This window comes from Blennius ocellaris (genome assembly GCF_963422515.1).
Source record: "Blennius ocellaris genome assembly, chromosome: 4".
Lineage (NCBI taxonomy): Eukaryota > Metazoa > Chordata > Actinopteri > Blenniiformes > Blenniidae > Blennius > Blennius ocellaris.
In genome coordinates, this window is record NC_137653.1 from 28,416,269 (window position 1) to 28,440,139 (window position 23,871).

Genomic DNA, 23,871 nt, shown 5'->3' on the forward strand with positions numbered 1-23,871 from the left:
CTCATCTGGTTTGAGACGTTAAAACGAGCCTGATGACTGTGATTTTCTGCTATTTTAACAGCACTCTTTTCTACAAAGTCTCACAAAGTCTCCTTCTTACATTTGCACTGAAACTATATGAGAATGAGTATGTCCTTGAAAGACATTTCATTGTGAGGAAGAAATCGAGAGTTGAGTCAGAGAGAAATGTTCATTGTCCTTAACCTTCCACATTGGAATACTTAGAAATGAGCTTTGTATAAAAAGGCACAATGATGCTCCTCCAATGCTTCGGTGTTTGTTTAGGATTTATTATTATTGCATTTTAAACTAAACACCACTGTTTGTTGTACTGCTTCATCCAAGACATTGTCTGAATCTCGAACATCCATTAAATAATTGATGATGACACCATGATGCCATGTGCAAACAAAAGTATATAAATCATAAATCTGAAGAACGACGTGATAGTGAGAGGATTTGTAAGAAAAAAAGAAAACAATAAAGATTGAAACACACGATCCAGAGGAACAGCAACGCAGATGTTTTCAGATGGTAGAAATCGCATTGTGTGTTGAATATGAATCAATTAGCAACTCCCCCGAGTACTTTGTGTGATCTGGTAAAACATGCAGTTTGTGTAATTAATTGTATGTGTGTGTGTGTCAAAGGTTTGCATCCTCAGTCATTCAGACATCGACTGTGACACAGCTGATAAAAATCTAGGTTTGATTGTTTATTAATATGTTGTTTTTTTTCTGAAAGCATTTGAGCAAACTGAATTACAGAAGAATTCCTCTGTATTTGCCATTAATTTAGCAGCAGGGGAGGTGTTGAAATAGCATCTGGTTCATTGACGCTCGCAATTCTACACGTAAAATGAAGAAAAACGTTGTGCATACATATAATGTTTGTGCCTTCAGCATAAAAAAAAGGTGACAAAAAATTCCATTTGGAGTAGGTTCAATCCAAACTATAGGGGGAGGTTCAACGTTTTCCATTGAAGTGTGTTACAGTTTCAATGTTAAATTGAAGTTGTTCAGCACATGATTTGTGTGCAGGTGCATTTGTGTGTTCTGCCATTCAGCTTCATCCATAGGAGTCATTTGTCCAGGTTTTGGAAAAGGGATGAAGTAAACATTGTTGTCTGTCTTTCCGGGAAACATTGCATCGCTGATCCTTGTGCCCCAGACACATCATTTGTGTGTCTTAAATGACTTGAATAGCCCAGGAAACAACAAAAGTGCCTTCATCTCTAAAGCTTCTCCACGGAGCTGAAAATCTTTGCCCAGCCAGTTGGTAGTTGAATGCTATAGCAGCTCCCTGATACTTTCACTAGATTATATCTAAATAAACATTTCATCTCATTGATGGCCTATTTAGACACCAGTCATTTTCAAATGGAGTAACTACAATACCATACATGGGGAAAAATTGCTTAAAACAACAGAAAAAAGACAAAAATGACTAAAGGAAAAATAAAATTAAAGGGGTCCAACAATTTTACATATGTCTTGTTGGTCCAAAAGCGTTGTATTCAATGTTTATTGCCTCAAACCAAGTTTTTTTTCTTGATTTTCCTCCATTTGAATATCAGATCATAAGAGCTGCATTCAGAATCTGCTGTGTCTGTGTGAGCTGGACGGGCTCTGCCCACACATGTCCATCTATGGGAAGAGGAGGAAGTACTTCCTCTCGTGGTGCCATGTGCCAGAGCAGAGCTACCTGATTGTGGGAGGAGTCAAAGGGGGAGGAGCCTACCTTGATTGTTAAAAAGCTCATAAGCCAAAACTGTGCAAAAAAGACTATCAGAAGTAGGTGATGCTGCTAAAATTGGGTCTAAAAACACATATTACATTATGTAATGATATTTTTTACACTATATATACTGTAATAATACTTCACCGAATTGACCCAGCGTAGGCAGCCACACAGCGTGGCACTCAAGGGGAGCTGGTGGGGACCGAGGGTCTTGCTCCGGGACTCAAGGTCTGTTATTTGGACCGATGGGTGACATGTGCTGGTTGTCACCTGCTTAGAGCTCAGAATCAAACGGGAAAAGCTCCAGTCCACAAATCCATCATGTGGAATAAGGTATTTCCAACATGGAAAACCCAAATACCCAACTGCTGTAAGCACATGTGCTACATGTGCAAAAGCGGGATTGTTCTCATGTTGGAGATAATCCAGTGGTTCCTTGAGCTGAAGCTCCTGATCTTTGACAAGAGTAAAGCTGAACATCTGAAGTCGGTCAGTCAGAGCTCGTGCAGTCTGAAGAAGCGTTCTGTAAAACTTCCTGAGACGGTACAACACTGCATGTCGACAGATTTAGCAGGATTACCGCCTCAGAGTGTGTGTTTGGAGTGTGTCCAGCAGCAGAGTGTGCTTGGAATGGGTGGGGGACATTCTGGTGCGTTGCCATGGACGAGGCTCTTCATATAGCCGTTGTGTTTGCACTCCCCGCTGCGTCGCTTCCTCTGCTAATCTGCTGTTTCTGCTGTTCTCATGTCACCATCCTTCCCGCATCTCTGCCACAAATTGAAACTCCATTAATTCACTCTCTCACTCCGTGTGCAGCATCTCACCGACTCGGCACACCGCAACCCCGATTGGCAATTAATTTCTAAAGCGTGTCGCGGGCTAATAGCGAGTTGCGCGAGCTTTGAGGTGCGGCGACGACCCGGCAGTTCCTCCAAAGGAAGAAATCCTGTTTTGATTTCCCTCCGTCAGCTGAAGCAGTACATCCACCACTTGTAGCCTGATCGGGGTTTAATCCCAAAGCGTTCTTTCACTTCTGATCTGATGAGGCTCCGCTGCACAGCGCACACATCTTAAGCTCCTTCTTCATCCTCTGTTCATTTGAGAGCAGACACACCAACTCAGTTGTTCCTTTTTTCTCCCTGGAAGATTTTACCTATCCGACTTTGTAAACAGATGCATTGTGGGGCCTCAGATGATGCACAAACTGTCTCTGATCTTAATAAATTTAATGTTTACATCTTTTTTTCAGATAGTAATTTCATATTTTGTTTTTGTGCTATTTTTTAATTGCCTTTGGGCTGTTTTGCTATGAAAACATAGTTTACCCTCCATTTCTTGCAATGTTCCACCTGCGTCAGTGAAAAGGTTTATTTCCCAGCTGCAAATCAATAAATCATAATAATGATGACGACAGTCAGGCCCTCAAGGGTTTAAATGTTTTTACTGGTAGAGAAAAACAGGAAGCTTCTAGAAATCACACGTCACTCACATCAGCCAAATAAGGTGACACAAACACAAAGAAGGCCTTCCTCCTCCTCCTCCTCCTCCTCTTGGTTTCCTCTTCATCCTTCTCCTCCTCTTCTTGGTTTCATCTTCCTCCTTGTCCTCCTCCTCCTCCTATTAGTGTCTTCTTCCTCCTTCTACTCTTCCTCCTTCTCCGACTCTTGCTCTTCCTCCTACTCCTCTCCCTACTCTTCCTCCTTCTCCGACTCTTGCTCTTCCTCCTACTCCTCTCCCTACTCTTCCTCCTTCTCCGACTCTTGCTCTTCCTCCTACTCCTCTCCCTACTCTTCCTCCTTCTCCGACTCTTGCTCTTCCTCCTACTCCTCTCCCTACTCTTCCTCCTTCTCCGACTCTTGCTCTTCCTCCTACTCCTCTCCCTACTCTTCCTCCTTCTCCGACTCTTGCTCTTCCTCCTACTCCTCTCCCTACTCTTCCTCCTTCTCCGACTCTTGCTCTTCCTCTTACTCCTCTCCCTACACTTCCTCCTTCTCCGACTCTTGCTCTTCCTCCTACTCCTCTCCCTACACTTCCTCCTTCTCTGACTCTTGCTCTTCCTCCTACTCCTCTCCCGACTCTTCCTCCTTCTCCGACTCTTGCTCTTCCTCCTACTCCTCTCCCTACTCTTCCTCCTTCTCCGACTCTTGCTCTTGCTCTTCCTCCTACTCCTCTCCCTACTCTTCCTCCTTCTTCGACTCTTGCACTTCCTCCTACTCCTCTCCCTACTCTTCCTCCTTCTCCGACTCTTGCTCTTCCTCCTACTCCTCTCCCTACTCTTCCTCCTTCTCCGACTCTTGCTCTTCCTCCTACTCCTCTCCCTACTCTTCCTCCTTCTCCGACTCTTGCTCTTCCTCCTACTCCTCTCCCTACTCTTCCTCCTTCTCCGACTCTTGCTCTTCCTCCTACTCCTCTCCCTACTCTTCCTCCTTCTCCGACTCTTGCTCTTCCTCCTACTCCTCTCCCTACTCTTCCTCCTTCTCCGACTCTTGCTCTTCCTCCTACTCCTCTCCCTACGCTTCCTCCTTCTCCGACTCTTGCTCTTCCTCCTACTCCTCTCCCTACTCTTCCTCCTTCTCCGACTCTTGCTCTTCCTCCTACTCCTCTCCCTACTCTTCCTCCTTCTCCGACTCTTGCTCTTCCTCCTACTCCTCTCCCTACTCTTCCTCCTTCTCCGACTCTTGCTCTTCCTCTTACTCCTCTCCCTACTCTTCCTCCTTCTCTGACTCTTGCTCTTCCTCCTACTCCTCTCCCTACTCTTCCTCCTTCTCTGACTCTTGCTCTTCCTCCTACTCCTCTCCCTACTCTTCCTCCTTCTCCGACTCTTGCTCTTCCTCCTACTCCTCTCCCTACTCTTCCTCCTTCTCCGACTCTTGCTCTTCCTCCTACTCCTCTCCCTACTCTTCCTCCTTCTCCGACTCTTGCTCTTCCTCCTACTCCTCTCCCTACTCTTCCTCCTTCTCCGACTCTTGCTCTTCCTCCTACTCCTCTCCCTACTCTTCCTCCTTCTCCGACTCTTGCTCTTCCTCCTACTCCTCTCCCTACTCTTCCTCCTTCTCCGACTCTTGCTCTTCCTCCTACTCCTCTCCCTACTCTTCCTCCTTCTCCGACTCTTGCTCTTCCTCCTACTCCTCTCCGTACTCTTCCTCCTTCTCCGACTCTTGCTCTTCCTCTTACTCCTCTCCCTACTCTCCCTCCTCCTGCTCCCCCTCTTCTTGGTTTGTTCTTCCTATCATCAGCAGACTTTGCTTCGTCGTCTGAAGCTGCCTGCAGTAACAGGCTGGCCTCTCTTACATGACTCCTCTATGTAAACCAGCTTCCTCTTAGCGGACTGATTTCACAGGGATGGCGGCGTCCCGCTCTGCGCCCAGCCGCTTGGCGCTCTAGCGCTCTGCGCCACTTGCCGGCTAGCTAGTCTGCGGCCATGTATTCCAGCGAGGTTTCGTGGAATATTCCACAAGGTGTATGAGGTACGAAGACAGAGGAGTCAGACCCGCTGTGTGTGTCCACGGGACAAGAGCTGCAAAACATGCAGCTCTGCAATGCAGCGCCGGTGCAAATTAGCCAAGCACCTTCCTGGTAGGAGACGCGGCAGCCTGCCCCCGATTGCACTTGAGCGATCTTTGTGTTCGATGAATTATGGAGGCGGAGGAGCTTTTCTAAGACAGCTGAGCATGAGATAAAGTGCAACTGTCATGCAGTGGGGATTTTATCAAAATTTTATTTGTCTACGCGGAAGCCCTGCGAATTAATGCTGAAGTTGCCCTGCAGCTGCACGGCGAGCAGGGGCCTTGTGGGGGACGGGGGTGGCAGGGGGCAGTGCATGGCTGGAGGGTTAATGTTCTGATCATGACAGAGTTGCACTTCGGGCTCTCGTTGAAGAGACAACAGCTTTAGACTGCGAGTGTACAGTTCGAACGGAGAGCAACACCAAACAGCACGGAATAATCTGACTTAATTAAACAGGCAGTGAGGCTCTAAACAACGCAAACAAGCTGACTCCAGTTCACGAGAGGTACGGACAAACATTGCAGGACTCTGCTTTTTAAAGTTTGACCAAAATAAAGAGGATTCAAAGGCACATGTCCAGAACATCACAACAGAATTTCCACCAAGTTCTGGTCGCATCATAATAACCTCCAAACACTTCATGAAAGTCACCAGAGATGGAGATTTTTTGCTTCTTCAAAAGCTGTTTTAACGCAGCACCGTCCTGAAAAATTCCATATTCATGCAGGAGGATATCTTAAAATATGTGACAACCAGAATGTGAGAGTTTGTTTTTGTTTTGTACTATATGATCATTTTGGTGAGTTTCACACTTTCCACCAGTTGATATTTTGATGCCTGATCAATTAATATGGTGTATTTATTGATATTGATGCTTTAATGTGAAAGTAAAATTTTGAAATAAGTTTGAACAACAGTCGATCAACAAATCACTTAAAGGCATTTGAAAGCACGCCCTTTGTATGAAATGTACTAAAAACATGAATTTCTGGGAGATGTTAAAAATAACATTTGAACCAAGTACACGTTACATATTGCTTCTAGTAGCATTTAAAACACACTAAACAGATTTTGAGTGAAACTCAGAGTTACTTTAAACATCAAGGTTAGCTCACGAACTCATGAAAAACTTAAAACACCTCCATTGGAATTCCCCATTTTTAAAATACAAAAGTAAACATTGTCTTCACTCAGGTCTGTGTGTAATCCCTCTATCCAGCTCAATCTATTTCAAACAGCGTCTTTTCTTACAGTGTAACTAGAGGCAGCAGCAGTCCAAAGGTGCACAGGCTTTACTTAAAATATGCACAAAGATGTTTTATTAAGACAAAACAAGTCTGGGAGATTAGAGATCCCAAACTGCACAGTGAGGATGTACAACTAGTACCACTGTTTAACCGACAGTTTAACTCTACTGTGACTTCCGGACTATTGGGGGCACCGGAATATAAGCCAAATTTAAAAAAAAAAAAAAAAAAAGAGAGATGTCTGAGTTACATGATGCACCTCAACGCATCACTCACATATCAGTGGCATGAGTCTCATTAACCGTTATGAAGCGAGTCCTCAGCGGCAGGGTTCAAAGCATGCTAAAATAAAAAATAATAATAAGTAGCGGCTTATTGTCCGGAAAGTACAGTCTTTATTAATTTTCTCTTCTGAAGATTGTCAAGTAAAGTACATGTGACTGCAACATGTGGTGAAACAAAATCCTGCATGGACACATTGGATGTAGTTCACATAAATAGTTGTGAGAATCTGTTTGTCCCAAGAGTCAAACATAAAGTTTCCTTTTTATCAACTCCATACATTGTGTGTGCCCCGTTTAAACAGTATTTCTCTTCAGTATTAATGTTGTAGCAGTATAAGTTTTAAGGCTCTCGTTTGACACCGGCTCCCCCGAACTGCAGCAGTCAATAAATGCAACGCTCGGCCCCGCAGCTCGCAGTCATCAGGCCTCCGTTAGCAGCGCTAATATACTCTGCTAATTCCTCAGCTCTCGTGAGTAAAGTGAGCACATTAGCTAAGCAAATTTACAATTCAAATATGCCTCGTCAGTGTGAAGCTCATCTGGACTGGCTGGGATTTCCAATGGAGCCAACAGAGTCCTGCTGTAAGGAATTGCGACGAATGCAGAGGCAGAACTAATAGAATGTGTTAACGTGGACGAATGTTGAGTCGTCACGATGCTGCAATCAGACGTTCGGCGGTTCTATGGTCACGGTGTACCATCCATCCCGGTTAATGCCAGGCGGTGAGTTTCAGCTCTGATTAGGTTCCCATCACTATTTCTACACCAAGAATAAAACAGCGGAATGTCAAGGCCAGTGCACCAGGAGGAGGAGGAGGAGGATGATGATACTAACAGCATTTCTACCGACAGCATCAATCTATCAAGTCATACATCTACAAGAAGCAGCAGCTTCCATCAGGAGAGAAACTCTTCATTACACTGAACACCTCCAATCCCTCCAACCCAGCTATTTCATAGTTCTAATGTTACATATTTAACCTAGCGATGGCTGGTTTTGTCCACGTGTACTCATTTATTTATTAGTATGTATGTATGCATGTATGCATTTTAATAACTTTGCCAAAAACTATTAACTTGAATTGCGTGACATCTTCAGGGATGATTTGTCACCATCCAAGGACCAATGTAATAGATTTTGGGATCAAACAGCTCCTGGAGAGGTAAGATATTTCCACACTGGATGTCCATAGTGAGCTGTCAGCCAGGGCTGCAGCCGGAAGCTGCCGCTAGCCACCTGCTACCGCACTGCTAACTCCAATGTGTCGCTCGTAGATAACATCTCGGTTCGGCAATTATCCAAAAACACTGGTATGAGCGCATTGACTTGGTTCGTCGTTTACCTGTGCGCCTGCACTCAGTGTTTTTCACAGTGATGTTGCTATCTGACAGGCCAGTGAGCACTGATATGAGCTAATGGCTAACATGCTAGTGATGCAAACTGGGTTTCAGCATTGGCAAAAGTCTGCACTCCACCGAGTTACCATTCTCGTTTTGTATCGTCTTTGAGTTTTGTTTTTGTTTTTTGTTTTTTAGGGAAACTTTGTTTTTAGAACAAAATTGAAATGTAATGTAATATAATCAAACTTATATAACCGTGTTGTTGGAAACAGTTACAGGAATATTTCTAAGGAGCTAGCGGACGTCTTACCTTATGTTCTAACTCATCTGACATCAAGTAGAACGTTCCACTTCTGGCTCAATGAAGGGCACAAAGCTGCACATAAACTCTGAACCGTTTTGTTTCATCCACACATGTGTGTGTATGTAAATGTGTGTTTCTGGCTACGTGTGCTTTGTAGTTTTTTATGTTTTTAAGAGTCTGGTGCCCGTACTGTTGTTCTTCCATGCCAAGTAAATGAGAGTTTGTTGGTGTGCTGGTGAAGAAGATTCAATCACACGTTACAATTTCCTCCAAATCAATTATAGCAGTTCAATTATACCAGAGAAAGTATTTTGAGTATGGTGAACACTCGCATTAGTAAATGTATCCAAACTTTAACTATTTCACAATAAAATAGTTTTTGTAAATAAAGCCACAGTTCTGCGGCTGAAAGTTTCTATCTGAAATTCAGATAGAAACACATTTTGAACTCACAGAGGACAAAAACTTAGTGATTAACAAAATAAAAATAAAATTGACCAACATTGACTAAAGTTGCCTTCCCAAAACATTTATTGTATGATCACCTCTATTGACAGACTTGTGGTTCTGTGGTCAACTTAAATGTTTTCAACAAACAACATATGATGCAGGTTAAAGGCCAAGAAGATGTTAGGTAATCCCAGTCACTCCAGCCACAGACTGCTCTCTGCTGTCGTCACGGTAACTGTGATTCAGTGTGGAACAAGAACTGATAACATTTCACCACACATTATACTGTGTCTAGTTGTTTGTGACAGATAGAGGACTTGATATGAAACTCACCATGATGAACCACACCCTTCAAGCCGTGGATAATCGGGTTGACAGCGGGATTGTCGTTTCCTCCCACCTGAAATAAACAAAAAATCAGTTCATTAAATGTGAATGGACAGAAATTTGCCTTGTTCACAATCATGAAATATATTTTACAACTTCCACTAAAACTCTTCCAAATTTGAAAAACAACCTGCAAACAAACAGAACATTTATGCTGGTTTTGAAACAAAAAAAAAAAACACCTTTAATAGTCTGCATTTTGCTCTTGTAATGTGTAAAAATGTAACTTAGCTTTATTTTCCAACTTGCACCTCACACATCCCCTTACAAAGACCAAAACCAAGCTGAACCACAACCGGAGTTTAGGTTTTAATCCTCTAGCAAAGGAGTAAGAGAGAGACTCAGGAGAGCCGGAGTTCTTTGAAAAGCACAATGCAGACGGGTGAGAAATCAAGTGCGGAGTAATTAGATGAACAAAGCACAGCAATCAACAAGCTCTCAGAGGCCCTCTCCGTCTGAACTCTGAGTCACGTGACGCTCACTCTTTTATTGTCTTTAATTAGAGTGTCATTGTTGCCACGGATGCTGGAAATAAACAAAATAACTCCACGTGGAGATGCTGCAACACGACTCATGTGAGTGGATTCACATCTGTCTTCTTACGGTTCATTAGTCTTTGTCAAAGCAGGTGAAGGAAAACGTCTTTATCGGGCTCGTCATCGTACTTACAAATTTCTCATTTTTTTCGGTCGCTAAAAAATAAATAGAGCCTTCTACTCCTCACTGTTGCTGTTGATCAGTTCTATATATAATAGCCATGATAGAATATTTGTTTCTTTCTCTGTTTTTCATTCACAAAATGACTGAAGATCATAACAAGAAGGTCCTCTGCATGCCAATTCTACGAGTTCCCCAGAAACAAGTGTTGGTAGGAACACATTTACACAACAAATAAATCTAAATAAAAATCATGAATGCCAAAAAACGGAATTAAAACTTCAAGACAATGATCGTCTATAGCATTATTAAATACATTTTAATGTCTGTATATTATTGTGTTTGACAGCAAATTATCATATATTTTAACATTTTTTTTACATGTGCAATGACTTTGTGTAAAAAGTTGATTATTATTATTATTACTATAAGTCATTTAGGTTTATTGGTTTTTTAATGTTGGTTTTACAACATGACATATTGTTTGTCTTTCAAAGGTATCTTTAAATGTAAGTCATTATCTATAATTGATTTAGTTTGATTTTAATTGTCACTTAATTGCATTTCTGTCTTCCATTCAATGTTTTTGGTCATTTGTTGTTCTTTCGGCCTCGTTATCTGTTCCAATCTTCTATAAAACTTGCTGCTGGCTCAGAGGAAATGTACTTCATTAAAGTTTGACTGAAAGTTGTTTGTCTTTATCCAAGTATTTCAATGAATTTCCCTTGAATGGGTTAAAGGAAAAATGAAAGCTTGATCTACACAATGAAGTGTGGCCAAATACAAAGGTCTTTCATGGACATGTCGTCATTCTCACATCGTTTCTTTGCGACTGTATGTGCAGCGTCTCGAAGGAGCCATTGTGAGCTGTCTGAATGGCATGCTGGTAAAATAGCAGAAAATCACAGTGATGGAGCACGCTGTAATGTCTCAAACCAAACGAGGAGCCTGAAAACTTGGAAGGTTAAAACATAGAAAAGACTGTCAAGAGAGAGATCTGGACCATTGACAGAATCCGGGACATTTTACGTGTTTTCCTTTTGTCTCAGTTGCTTTGAGCTTTGAAGGGTTCAGTTAAGTTTGCTTGTACTGGCACCCGAACAGAGACAACACTCTGAAATCAGTGTTGTCACAGCCGTCCTTGAGGTAACTTTCACAGGAAGCTATAGCTTATATCCTTCATCATGTACCAGGGTGGATCCAAGCCGTCACGATCCTACCAAACTGTGAGCCGACCATCTGAATGTGACAGCAGAAATCCACACTTATAAGCCCAGTATGCATAGTTCGAGTATTTCTGTATTCATTATTAAAGTAAAGTCCTTCAGACCATAACCCTCTGCAGAACTGGTTCCTGGATCTTCTCTGGTCTCTGTCATCTTCAACCAGTCTGACTGCTAACATCAACATTGTGTAGCCTGCTGCCAGTCAAACTCGCCCAGGACCTCAGCATTCAGAAGATGGATGGATGAACAGCAAAAGGCTTGAGGTGCTTTAGCTCTATTTTGGAGATGATTAGTGTTTTTGTGAATCACAGTTTTAATTGAGTCAGTGGAACAGCACTATGATTCTCATAGTGCTGGTGGATACTGAGGTAGATACTGTGGTTGGTACTATGGTAAATACTGTGGTGAATACCGTAGTGGATACCATGGTAGATAATGTGGTGGATACCATGGTGGATACTATGGTAGATACTATGGTGGACACTATGGTAGATACTATGGTGGATACTATGGTAGATACTGTGGTGGATACTGTGGTGGATACTGTGGTGGATACTGTGGTGGATACTGTGGTAAACACTGTGGTAGATACCGTGGTGGATACTGTGGTGGATACCATGGTTTACACTGTGGTCGATACTATGGTGGATACTGTGGTGGATACTGTGGTGGATACTATGGTAAATACTGTGGTGAATACCATAGTGGATACCATGGTAGATAATGTGGTGGATACCATGGTGGATACTATGGTAGATACTATGGTGGATACTATGGTGGATACTGTGGTGAATCCTGTAGTGGATACTATGGTAGATACTGTGGTGGATACTGTGGTGGATACTGTGGTAGATACCGTGGTGGATACTGTGGTAAATACTGTGGTAGATACTGTGGTGGATACTGTGGTGGACACCATGGCTTATACTGTGGTAGATACTATGGTGGATACTGTGGTGGATACTGTGGTGGATACTATGGTAGATACTGTGGTGAATCCTGTAGTGGATACTATGGTGGATACTGTGGTGGATACTGTGGTGGATACTATGGTAGATACCGTGGTGGATACTGTGGTAAATACTGTGGTAGATACTGTGGTGGATACCATGGTTTATACTGTGGTAGATACTATGGTGGATACTGTGGTGGATACTGTGGGGGATACAATGGTAGATACTGTGGTGAATCCTGTAGTGGATACTGTGGTGGACACTGTGGTGGATACTATGGTAGATACCGTGGTAGATACTGTGGTAAATGCTGTGGTAGATACTGTGGTGGATACCATGGTTTATACTGTGGTAGATACTATGGTGGATACTGTGGTGGATACTATGGGAGATACCGTGGTAGATACTGTGGTAAATGCTGTGGTAGATACTGTGGTGGATACCATGGTTTATACTGTGGTAGATACTATGGTAGATACTGTGGTGGACACTGTGGTGGATACTATGGTAGATACCGTGGTAGATACTGTGGTAAATGCTGTGGTAGATACTGTGGTGGATACCATGGTTTATACTGTGGTAGATACTATGGTGGATACTGTGGTGGATACTGTGGTGGATACTATGGTGAATCCTGTAGTGGATACTACGGTAGATACTGTGGTGGATACTGTGGTGGCTACTATGGTAGATACTGTGGTGGATACTGTGGTGGATACTGTGGTGGATACCATGGTTTATACTGTGGTAGATACTATGGTGGATACTGTGGTGGATACTGTGGTGGATACTATGGTAGATACTGTGGTGAATCCTGTAGTGGATACTATGGTAGATACTGTGGTGGATACTGTGGTGGATACTATGGTAGATCCGTGGTGGATACTGTGGTAAATTCTGTGGTAGATACTGTGGTAGATACTGTGGTGGATACCATGGTTTATACTGTGGTGGATACTATTGTGGATACTGTGGTGAATACCATAGTGGATACTATGGTAGATACTGTGGTGGATACCATGGTGGACACTATGGTAGATACTGTGGTGGATACTGTGGTGAATACCATAGTGGATACTATGGTAGATACTGTGGTGGATACCATGGTGGACACTATGGTAGATACTGTGGTGGATACCATGGTGGACACTATGGTAGATACTATGGTGGATACCATGGTGGACACTATGGTAGATACTGTGGTGGATACCATGGTGGACACTATGGTAGATACTGTGGTGGATACTGTGGTGAATACTGTGGTCGATACTGTGCTAGATACCATGGTGGATACCATGGTGGATACCGTAGTATCCGTCTGCATTAATCACAGGAACATTTTTGACAGGATTACCAGATGCTCAGAGGAAATAAAAGCAATATGAGTGACTAATGACAGCCATTTAGGCAGACTGCTAATGTGAGTTCTTAAACATGATAAATCATCGGCTTCGTTATGTGCATGAATACTGTGTGTAGCATTGCAGCGTTTTTCCCAGAGGATTCATTCCAGCATTGATCGCTAACGTGACGCAGGAAGAGGAAGAGAACTGCCCAAAACAAAACTGACACCACTGTATAGATCAGGAAGGCTTTTATTTTTCATGCATAAAAAAACAGCTCTCCCTGTTAAGGTCAGTGGGGATTCTTTTCATTTAATGATACAGCAGCTGAAAACTGGGCAGATGAAAATTTAATGAGCAGACAGTTTTCCATAGCAGAGCAGCCAACATGACCCGAAGTCATGTAACAGACCGTTAAGAATGTGTGTTTGATCAGAATCTACTTTTTTTTAATTCAGTTTGAGAATTTACTTGAAGTTTATCTTCGTTTGTACCTTTTGATGGCCTTGTGGCAGCAGCTGAACATTTGAAATGACAGGGTTGAGAAGTGCATTAGAGCTTTCTGGCTCAGCATTCCACTGCTTTGCAGAATAGACAATTTTCTTTCACTTCCTTCGACCATTGTGCTGATACAGCTTTACCTGTCCTTGTCCCCTGTAAATGTGCAATAAGTCAAATCATTGGTGGAAACACATCAATGTCCCACAATTTCTTCCAGATGAACAGGACAGATTCCTGTGTCCTCCCGCCAGCAGTGTCACATTTAACATGATTGTCGCTAAAGCTATGAAATCCTGGGATCACATCAGGCCTGTGAGACTTTTCATTCAAAGAAACGTATATATCTCTTTCTCAATTCCAGGTGGCCAATAAGCTTTTCTGTATTGTAAAAACTTAAGAAACATTTATTAGAAGCTCTTTTTCTAAATTCCACAGAAGCTCATGGCCCCATGAGAAACAAAGACTCATGTCTACCAGTGTTTGGAGAGCCTGTTGACTTCTGGCTCACTTCCTCTTGATTTCAAGCTGACTTCCTGTTGACTTCTTACTAACCTTCAGCTGCCTTACTGCTGCACTGTGTGGAAAACGGACAACGGCAGTACATTATGAAAACACCTCTATGTCTCAGACAAATACATGATGATGATGATGATGATGATGATGATGATGATGATGTTGTGTCTGGACTCTTAGGTACGAAAGTCCATGAAATATTACAGCTTCAAATACGTTTGGTGCTATTAGTGCCTGAGCACTGAAAGCACACCTTATTGTATCTGAAGGAATTCTTATTATCATTATTTCTTTCCAAATTAATCGCCTTTATAGGGCACTTAAAATGTTTAAAAACTCACCACATTGGGTACAAAACTCAAGCCTGACAAAAATATTAATTTTTCTTTTTTGTCACATATGAGTGGGGCACCATGACTCAACAGTGCCACCTAGAAATGTTCAAACATTCAGAAAAAATCAGTGGCTACACCTCGGATAAATGAAATTTGGTAGGCACGTAAAGCATGCCAAGCCAATCCAATATGCCCCCTTGGACTGTTTCATATTGGATTTTAACTAGCACTTCTGAGGCAGGGGTCAGCAACCTTCAGTACCTTCGGTATAGCCGCTGCATGTTGACAATAGTGGTGAATTTCAACGTGCAGAATTGCCCGGTTCTGGGCATTTTGGGGCCTTCTACATCGTCCAATCCTCACAAAACGTCTCAGTATTCATGAAGGTCTATCCCTGAACCCATCCATCCATCCATCCATCCATTCATCCTCTCATCCGTTTTAGGGTCGCAGAGCTCTGAGCCAAGAAAGAGTGATGGTGTCAGTAAACCTTTAAACCCACTTCTTGACACACAGTCAGTGCACAGGGGGTTCATCTATCCAGCTGAGCTGTCAGTTACACGTTCCACAAATAAGATGGGCTGCAAGGTAATTTAGTGAACACACACTCTAAGAGGTGTAAGAGAGACTTCTGGAATCCTTGATCCAATAGGAGCTCTGGCTTTTGTCTCAGTCATTTTGACACTTGGGCTTGTTGATTGTTTTAATGCCCGGTTATGTTTGTGTGATGGAAGAAGACTGGATGTCGGTGAATTCTGTTGTGAAGTTGACACCAAAACTGTTGCCTTCGTTGGTCCTTTGGATTGTTGCCTCATCTGGCACCTCTCAAATGGGGATTTTAAGGGCTCTACCATGTTTTGTGTTTTCCTCCGATGGTTTAACAATCAGTTTGAAGTTTAAACCAACAAATTATAAGCAATGAGCCTGAAACTACTAAACAGGTCACATTTTCATGAGCTGTTGAAGGAGGTGGATTTGATCGAGGGAACAAATTAACTTTCAGCCATCGTTGATCAAACAGTGGAAATGTCAGAATTCTTAATGTTGTCTCAGCTTTCTTTCATGGAAACAGTCACCGACAGAAAGACACTAACTACCACACCAGCAAGCCACGAGTAACAGATTCCATAACCATGAAACATTGATATAGTCAGCTACAAGTCATCTATTCTTTTATACCTGCTCTCTGGCACTTTTGGAAATGGAGCCAACCTCAACAGCTGTTTGGCCTGAGTCTCTAAGATCCTGTACAAAACGTGTTGAGTTGCATGCTCATACAAAGAGTTTGCATTTGGCAGGTGATCAACCAATGAGTGACATCTCATGCAAACAGGAGTTTTCAAACGAGAGTTTTGTCTGTACTTCTGCCTGAGTGGAGTGATGTGAAGCACAAAATAAAATGTGATGTCATGTGGGAGGGATGGAGGGAGACATGTCAGAGTGTCACAGCAAATTCAGCTTAATTAGAGTTGAAAACCGTGAGAGAGAAACTGAAGCAAACTGCTACGTGTCATATTTAAGCATTGTTTAGGAGTAGTTTGAGTGATGTAGTTAACTGTCCATCATGCTGCTTACCACTGAGAGACACTCCCCCTCTCTTAATCTATCCCGGATCTGTAAAGACACACTGGTTGACCTGAGGGTATAAATCACACACACATGCAAACACAGTCCAGTTGGTGACTTGGATGAAGTGATGGAGTTTTAGATGATGGATTTACTGGGATTTGTTCTTCTAGATCCTTTGTGCATGGACACATGGAAGTAAACACAGTCTGTTCAATATTCATGCTTTATCAAGTTCATGAATACATGCTATTCAAAAGAATCCATTTCTGTGAATTAGGTGCTGAAGGAATCAACATGAAGAACATTTCTCATTGTGGTTTAATCACATGGCTTTGGTTGTGTTATTGTGTGTTGCCTGAGCAGGAGGCATATGGAGGCAACACGGCCTTCAATTTAAGTATATTCTGTATATTATATGTATATATCAAACTTAACAGTCGATGGAAAACAGTGACATCATCTGTATTATTCACTTCACTTGTCAATGGTCGTATTGTTAATGGTGTGCATACCTGCAATGATTTTTACAATTTTTCCTTTATGACGTTTTATTATAGTTTCAGTCTTTAGGAGACTTAAATCCATTTTTGAGCAAAAAAGCTTGTGTAACAATCTGTTTCACCCAAATATTTGACACTTTCTTTTATGTAACCTCCCAGACATTCAAATTCTTTAAACATTTGCTGATTCATTTAATTTCTTTTCCCGAAATAATGGACATTTGCATTGCCGGAAAAACGGAGCTGATTGAATATGAGAGGAAGAAGTGTTTTTTCCAAGCTGCGTGCTGTGAAGGAAGGCTCCGTGCAGCTAAGCCGCCGTGTTTCATTTAATGCACTTTTTCTTCATGCAGGTGGAAATGTGGATTTTGTGCTCTGATACTGAAGACTGGTGTGTTGAGTTAAGCAGCTGTACGTAGGTGATCGCCTCTTCTTGGAAATACAGTGTTTTAAACACTGATCAAGAAAAAATACAATAATATATGCTGGATGATTCCCCCCCCCCAAACACACACACACACACACACACACACACACACACACACACACACACACACACCCAGTGTAGTCATTTGAAAGCAGAGAAGGCGTTAATAACTGGAAGTGCAACAGAGAGCTTGTTTTGGTTACAAAGAGATACAGAGAGTGGGTGACGGAGAGAAGGCAGGGAGATTAAGAGAAATAAAGAAGACAGAGGAAAAAATGACAGACAGGGAGACAGCGAGGAGGAGAGAAAGAAAGGAGGACAGAGGGAATTAGCGTTTCATTATTAATGTTTGTCTGTGAAAGCCCACCGGCTCGTCCCCGGAGATCCTCAGCCACGGGGCCTCACATCACAATGTCCTACTCTCCTTCTGGCTCTCCATCTACCCTTTTCCCTCTCTCCTCCTCTCAGTACAAATCCTGCTTCTCCTTCTCTCTCTCTTCATTCTTCCCTACAGCTCCATCTCCCGCTTTCTCTCCAGGGACGAGCCACTGCAGTGACAAATCAGAAAAAAAAAAGAAACCGTAGTCGAATCTGACATGTCCTCATATTTCTTTTCTGCACCGCATTCCCCTTACCCCCCCCCATTCTCTCTCTCTCTCTCTCTCTCTCTCTCTCTCTCTCTCTCTCTCTCTCTCTCTACAATCTCTACAATGAACCCTGTCCACATGACATGTAACCCCATGACACTGTTTTGAGAACAGGTTCTTGAGTGGAGAACTTTGAAAACGCCACCTCGGCATTGACGGGGACATTTGCTGAAAAACGATGATGTCGGCGTGTCTTTTTTTCTTAGTTTTTGGTGTATTTCTGTGCAGCCTAGTCCTGGCATATGTACTCCATGGTTTTGAGTAGTTTTCATGGTATCATGTACCAGCGTCGTCTGGCCCTGTCCACATGACTATGCCCTTTCATGTAACCACATAGTTTTTGGTGTCTTTTTCTTCATATCTGGTGTATTTCCATGGCAGAGTTACAGTGCCTCCTGGCATACACACTACATTGTTTTGAGTTTTCATGTTGTGGCGTTGGTGCAGATGTTTCTCAATGTCGTTCTGGACGGGAACATTTTGAAGAATGACGGGAGAAAAAAAATAGTTTTGGCTCATGTGGAGACTCTCGCTCTCTCTCCCCCTCAGTCACTCTCTCTCTCTCTCTCTCTCTCTCTCTCTCTCGCTCTCTCTCTCTCTCTCTCTCGCTCTCTCTCTCTCTCTCTCTCTCTCTCTCGCTCTCTCTCTCTCTCGCTCTCTCTCTCTCTCTCGCTCTCTCTCTCTCTCGCTCTCTCTCTCTCTCGCTCCCTCTCTCGCTCTCTCTCGCTCTCTCTCTCTCTCGCTCTCTCTCTCTCGCTCTCTCTCTCTCTCGCTCTCTCTCTCTCTCGCTCTCTCTCGCTCTCTCTCGCTCTCTCTCTCTCTCGCTCTCTCTCTCTCGCTCTCTCTCTCTCTCGCTCTCTCTCTCTCTCGCTCCCTCTCTCTCTCTCTCGCTCTCTCTCTCTCTCGCTCTCTCTCTCTCTCGCTCTCTCTCGCTCTCTCTCTCGCTCTCTCTCTGTCTCTCTCTCTCTCGCTCTCTCTCGCTCTCTCTCTCCCTCTCTCTCTCTCTCTCTCTCTCTCGCTCTCTCTCTCTCTCGCTCCCTCTCCCTCTCTCTCGCTCTCTCTCTCTCTCTCTCTCTCTCTCTCACTCTCACTCTCTTTGCCATACCTCCATCAGTGTCTGATCCCTCACTATGCCTCTTCCTCTTGACTCCTTTCACCCCGTCCTATGTCTTACAGAGATAATCTCCTCCTCTTGCCTTTGGCAGCACAAACTGCTGATGAATCAATGCTTTAATAGAAGTAACTGTTGGCCCTCTTTCAAACAAGACACGTCGGACTGCAGAGTTACTAATTATTCAGCTGACCAATTCATCAGTCGATGGGGGAGGGAGGGAAGAAAAACTCAGGTGTTACTTTGCGCTTTGTTACATCTTAGGTTTTGGTACAAATGAAAGAGAAACTGTTTCAAGGACATTGGCTGGAAGTGAAAGCCTCGTGAACTTCTGATCACTGCAGCAAAAAGGCTGCAGGAGTACCGAGCCTCAGTAATTCTTAGATCCTGTAAAAAAAACGCTCTGATTTTCGCCTTCATTCATCTTTGGTCTAAATCAGAGGTGTTCAAAATTACTGTCTCGTATGTCTTGGATTCTGCCATTTTCAGACTGTTGCTGATTACATTTAAAGATTATTGTAAATTAATATGTACCAATATTTCCTGTATTGGGCTGGAGCAGAAAAATGATAGCTTGTAAATGCCAAGATTGAGACTTCTTGTGGGTCACTTTCAGCCCATGGGCCACATGTTTAATACCACTGATCCAGCTCTGGACTATTTAGACATGAAACCATCCAAGTAGCAGGAGAAGAGTTGTTTTTTGTTGCTAATAGGTAAAAGCAGATAAGGAACGTGATATTCAAGAGTTCGGTAGGCACTGATCTGACCAAACTACTGGCTGCTCACTTCTTCATACTCTTGTGTCGTTAATATGAATTACTTTGTACCAGTTCCTAAAACTTTTCAGGACACCGTCAAAGTGATGAAGACACTGTTCAGAGGTTAAATGAGATCAGTGAGGTTTGATCAACAGAGGTGTGAACAAACAGGAGAGATGTGAAAGTTCATCAGAACTGATGTACTGAGCAGGTTCCAGGTGTAGTTCGCAGGCGGAGCTTGACTTAGCTTCAGTTCTTTGTGTTTCTGGCTCCAGGCTCTCAAAACATCTGCTTCCAATGCCATCTTGCAAACTACAGCCAACATCTTCATTCATTTGTCTAAATTACATCAGCAGTGGACCGAAGCTGAGACCCAGAGCAACAGAGGTTTAAAATAAGGAGGTCTCTCGGACTACTGAGGCCTACGTTTTTTTTAAGCTGTGAAAATTTTATGATGATATATTCATAATGTAGATATTTTACAGTATAAGGCATCATCTGATAAAACATATATTTATGTACATAGTTGTATTCACAAATTTAAAAGTTATTAAAGTGGCAAGTTTTGCCATATTTGCTTCAAAGGTTTAATGCTTTGCAACCAAAGGAAAACATGGTCACCACTCAGACACCGTGCAGTCTGCATTAAACAAACTCCATATATAGTTGCTGAAATTGGGTTGTTTCATTCATTGGATAGTCCAACAACAACTCCATTTCAACAACTATACTTGTCCAAAATGTTGACCGCATTGGATGATCCAAAAACATCCCAGTTTATCCCACTATATTCAGGCTAAATTGAGACTACATGATGGACCAACCAGATTTAGCCCAACATACAAAGTCTAAACCACGTTGAATGTTTAGTGGTTTATAACAAACAAACATAAGCTTTGTTGGTACGACCTGGTCACAAATATTACCAGCGAGCCACAATGGGTTCATATGTGATGTGTATTCTGAGAAGACTTTTAGCGTTATATATGACGTGTGCAGTGATGTGCTGATGTTTTACGGTGTCACAATGACGTGACTCTCACTCAGTTCCTTGTCATTGGAAACGCCACCCGTGAAGGATTAGACCCAACTAACACCGAACTAGCACCTGGTTCTTCTCGGTGGGATGGTTGTGGTTGATTACGATCAAGAAACAACTCCTGCAACTGCTTCGTTCTGTGTCTGATTGTTTACCTCCAACATGACCCTCTGAGGCCAGATCCAGAACAAGAGGAAGCTTTTTTCTCACAGTATAAATCTTCAAATCAGCCCGGTGTTTGTTAACACCAACACAAACCATAAAATCTTACTTTGTTACAAAGCTGGTTGAAGCAGAGTGAACCGTCAAGCTTTTCTTGGACGTGACTAAATGTTATTGTTAGATGTCATTTTGCTTGTGAAAGCATGGTGACTGGAGAACGATCCTCCTGGCAGGAATTAACAGAAAGAGGAGTTTCATTCAAGTGTCTGATGAAACAAATCTGCTTCTGTTGTCAACGGAGCAGCTGTGTGTGCAGGTGGCTCCACAATACAAAGTGTATTTTTAAGCTTCCAATCACTTTTCTTTTGTGTTCTGACTAAATACAGAGTGAGTGTCAGATCCTGGCTGCTGCTTAAACACAGTCTGAACAAGATTCCGTCAGCCTTTATTACCAAAAGGCTTCATATCAAGTATGTATGAACAAAATTTCAGCCACACAGTACAAAGATATGCTGCGTATTAGTGCTATGAAGGCAAGTGAACCATGATTTACATTAAACATTTTCACCTCTGACACCAGCGCAATAAGTCCTTTAGATCTCTATCCCTGAAATTAAATTGAGTTCAAACTCTTGGTTTGCTTCAGAAGATTAAAAGTGGACTCAGTTTGACCTAACGTGATGCTATGCATTACAATTTGAATTCAATGTAAAAAAAAATAAAAAATTCAGTCCTCACACTCAGGATGAGTCAATGTATTGAACTGTGGCGATGTTGAAATGAAGAATAATAATGTCATTGCCAGTCTGAATGAGGGCTAATCAGATTAGTTACTAAGTGTACAGGTTTAAATGTTGTTGGTGAAACCTGTGAGAATAACTCGATGTGGGCTTTGCAGTCTTATTGAATAAACACGTCTTGAACACATAACAGCAATCTGGAAACGCTGAGGCAAAAGATGCAGCAAGGCCGTGTCACTCCCTCAACATGAACCTGTGTAATCTGGACACATTGGATCTGGATACATTTAAACATGGTATGAACACAAATATACAACAGTGTTGACTGTTGGAGGTCATCAGTCCCTCTGTTAGTTTATGAGGCTTCTTGGCCTAAATCCAGTTGAAGACTCATGATCTCATCATTTTCTGGATATTCGGGGCTATACTGCTGCGGGATCTAGATTTATTCATTCATTATTCATATGCAATTTAATGTCATAGAGGTGAAATTATGTCCAATGAAAAGCAAGTTAACCCAGTTTTGATTGGCGAGTGTAATTGATACCATTTTAAGGATTCTGATTCTGCTTAATGATTCGGTTCTTTGTCGATTCTCTTACTGATTCTCTTATCGGTTCTCTTAATTCTCTTATCGATTCTCATTTGTAAATATCTTGATATGCGTCTCTAAGTGTTAAACATTGTCCCGTGAATGTCTTGTTTGTAAGTTGTCTTTTACTTGCCACGGGACTGCAGAGGCAAATTAGTCTCTGGCTAAATCTGGTCCAATGCATCAAATGGCAACATTGATGTTAAATTGTACACGGTCCCTTTTAAATAAATAAATGAAATGAAAATGAAACATAGCCACCGCTGCAGGGTTGAGATTCGCTCTGGAGCAGATCAAAAAGACATCATTCATTCAAAGTTATCGCTGCTGTGTGCAAATGTTTCTGCATGTTGGTCGTATTTCCTCTCTCTGGTGAAATATCCACTTTACAAGAGGTGCCAGTTGCCCTGTTGTCGTCCTTTCTCCTGAAATGGAACCAAACTTTCGAGGGTGTGTTCCGCCCATGTTTCCTGCTGAAAAACGTCACCATGCACCTACTACTACACAACGTGCGTGGTGACGACACTCCCTCCCGCTGTAATCGAGAAGGGAATCATTTGAAAATCGGCAAATGATTCCAAAAGAATTAAAAAACTGGGAACGTTCCTAACAAGAGCCAGTTTTGTGATACTTAATAGTCTGCTAATCAGGCGAGCTGCTTACTAACCCCACAACCCATCCAACTCACAAAGATAACTTACACTTCTGCAGTGTTGACTTCATATCTGATACTTTTACATACATTAAAGTCCATTAAAGGGCCTGAACAGACTCCCCACTATTGATCAGGTTGGTATCAAATTTGCTGGCTTCTGTAATAAATCTATTCAAATTTTACCACAATTTTCTGTAATGGAATAGACTCAAACATGGACTCATTATTGCTAGCCTTACAATTGTAGTTGTTAACTTAAAACAAAACCGATGTGTCAATGTGTTGAAGAAACTGAGATGACACCAGCACATCAGTCCCAGTTTATGTCTGCAAGCAGGATGACTGCTTGACTGCTGTCAAATTACAAGCAGGAAAGCAAACTTTGAAGCTTTCAGAGGATAAAACAGCTCGTTTAGCATTGAGGGAAGAATATGAAAGCTTTCAACAGAACAAAAACAACAACAAAAAGACTCCAAATGTGAATTGCAAATCCCAATTAGTTGTGTTCTCAACTTTTCAAGCGAGTCGGATGTGATCATCACAAACCTTACAGAAAAAAAAAAAAAAAAAAACTTTTCTCCAACTTCAATCATTCTAAAGCTTTTGGGCAAAATTCAAAGTTTTCTTTTTTCCTGCAGTGAAGTGATGATCCATCAGAGTCATCGTGGACGTTGTGGTTGGGGGGAGGAGTCCCATGACGGCGGCAGGAGATTACTCAGCCTGAGCGATGGTGTATAATAAGTAGGGCAGCGGTCACGCAGAGACGGGACGACCGAGACAAAGCACAAAGGAGTTCTGCCTTTCATCAGCGGCGGAGAACAAAAACTTCCCAGATTTAAACATCAGTAATGAGAGTATTAGCGTGTTGAGATACCCTCTG

At 42.4% G+C, this 23,871-nt stretch overlaps 1 protein-coding gene across 1 annotated transcript in view; it reads right to left on the minus strand.

Annotated features, from left to right (window-relative positions):
* LOC308129099 (receptor-type tyrosine-protein phosphatase gamma-like) overlaps nucleotides 1-23,871 on the minus strand; it is a gene marked incomplete at its 5' end in the record, with an annotated part of 494,500 nt that overhangs the window by 111,117 nt on the left and 359,512 nt on the right. The window contains one exon of the mRNA XM_080494877.1: nucleotides 9,207-9,273. Coding sequence (XP_080351003.1) covers nucleotides 9,207-9,273 — 67 coding nt within the window. The remainder of the gene's footprint in view (nucleotides 1-9,206; nucleotides 9,274-23,871) is intronic.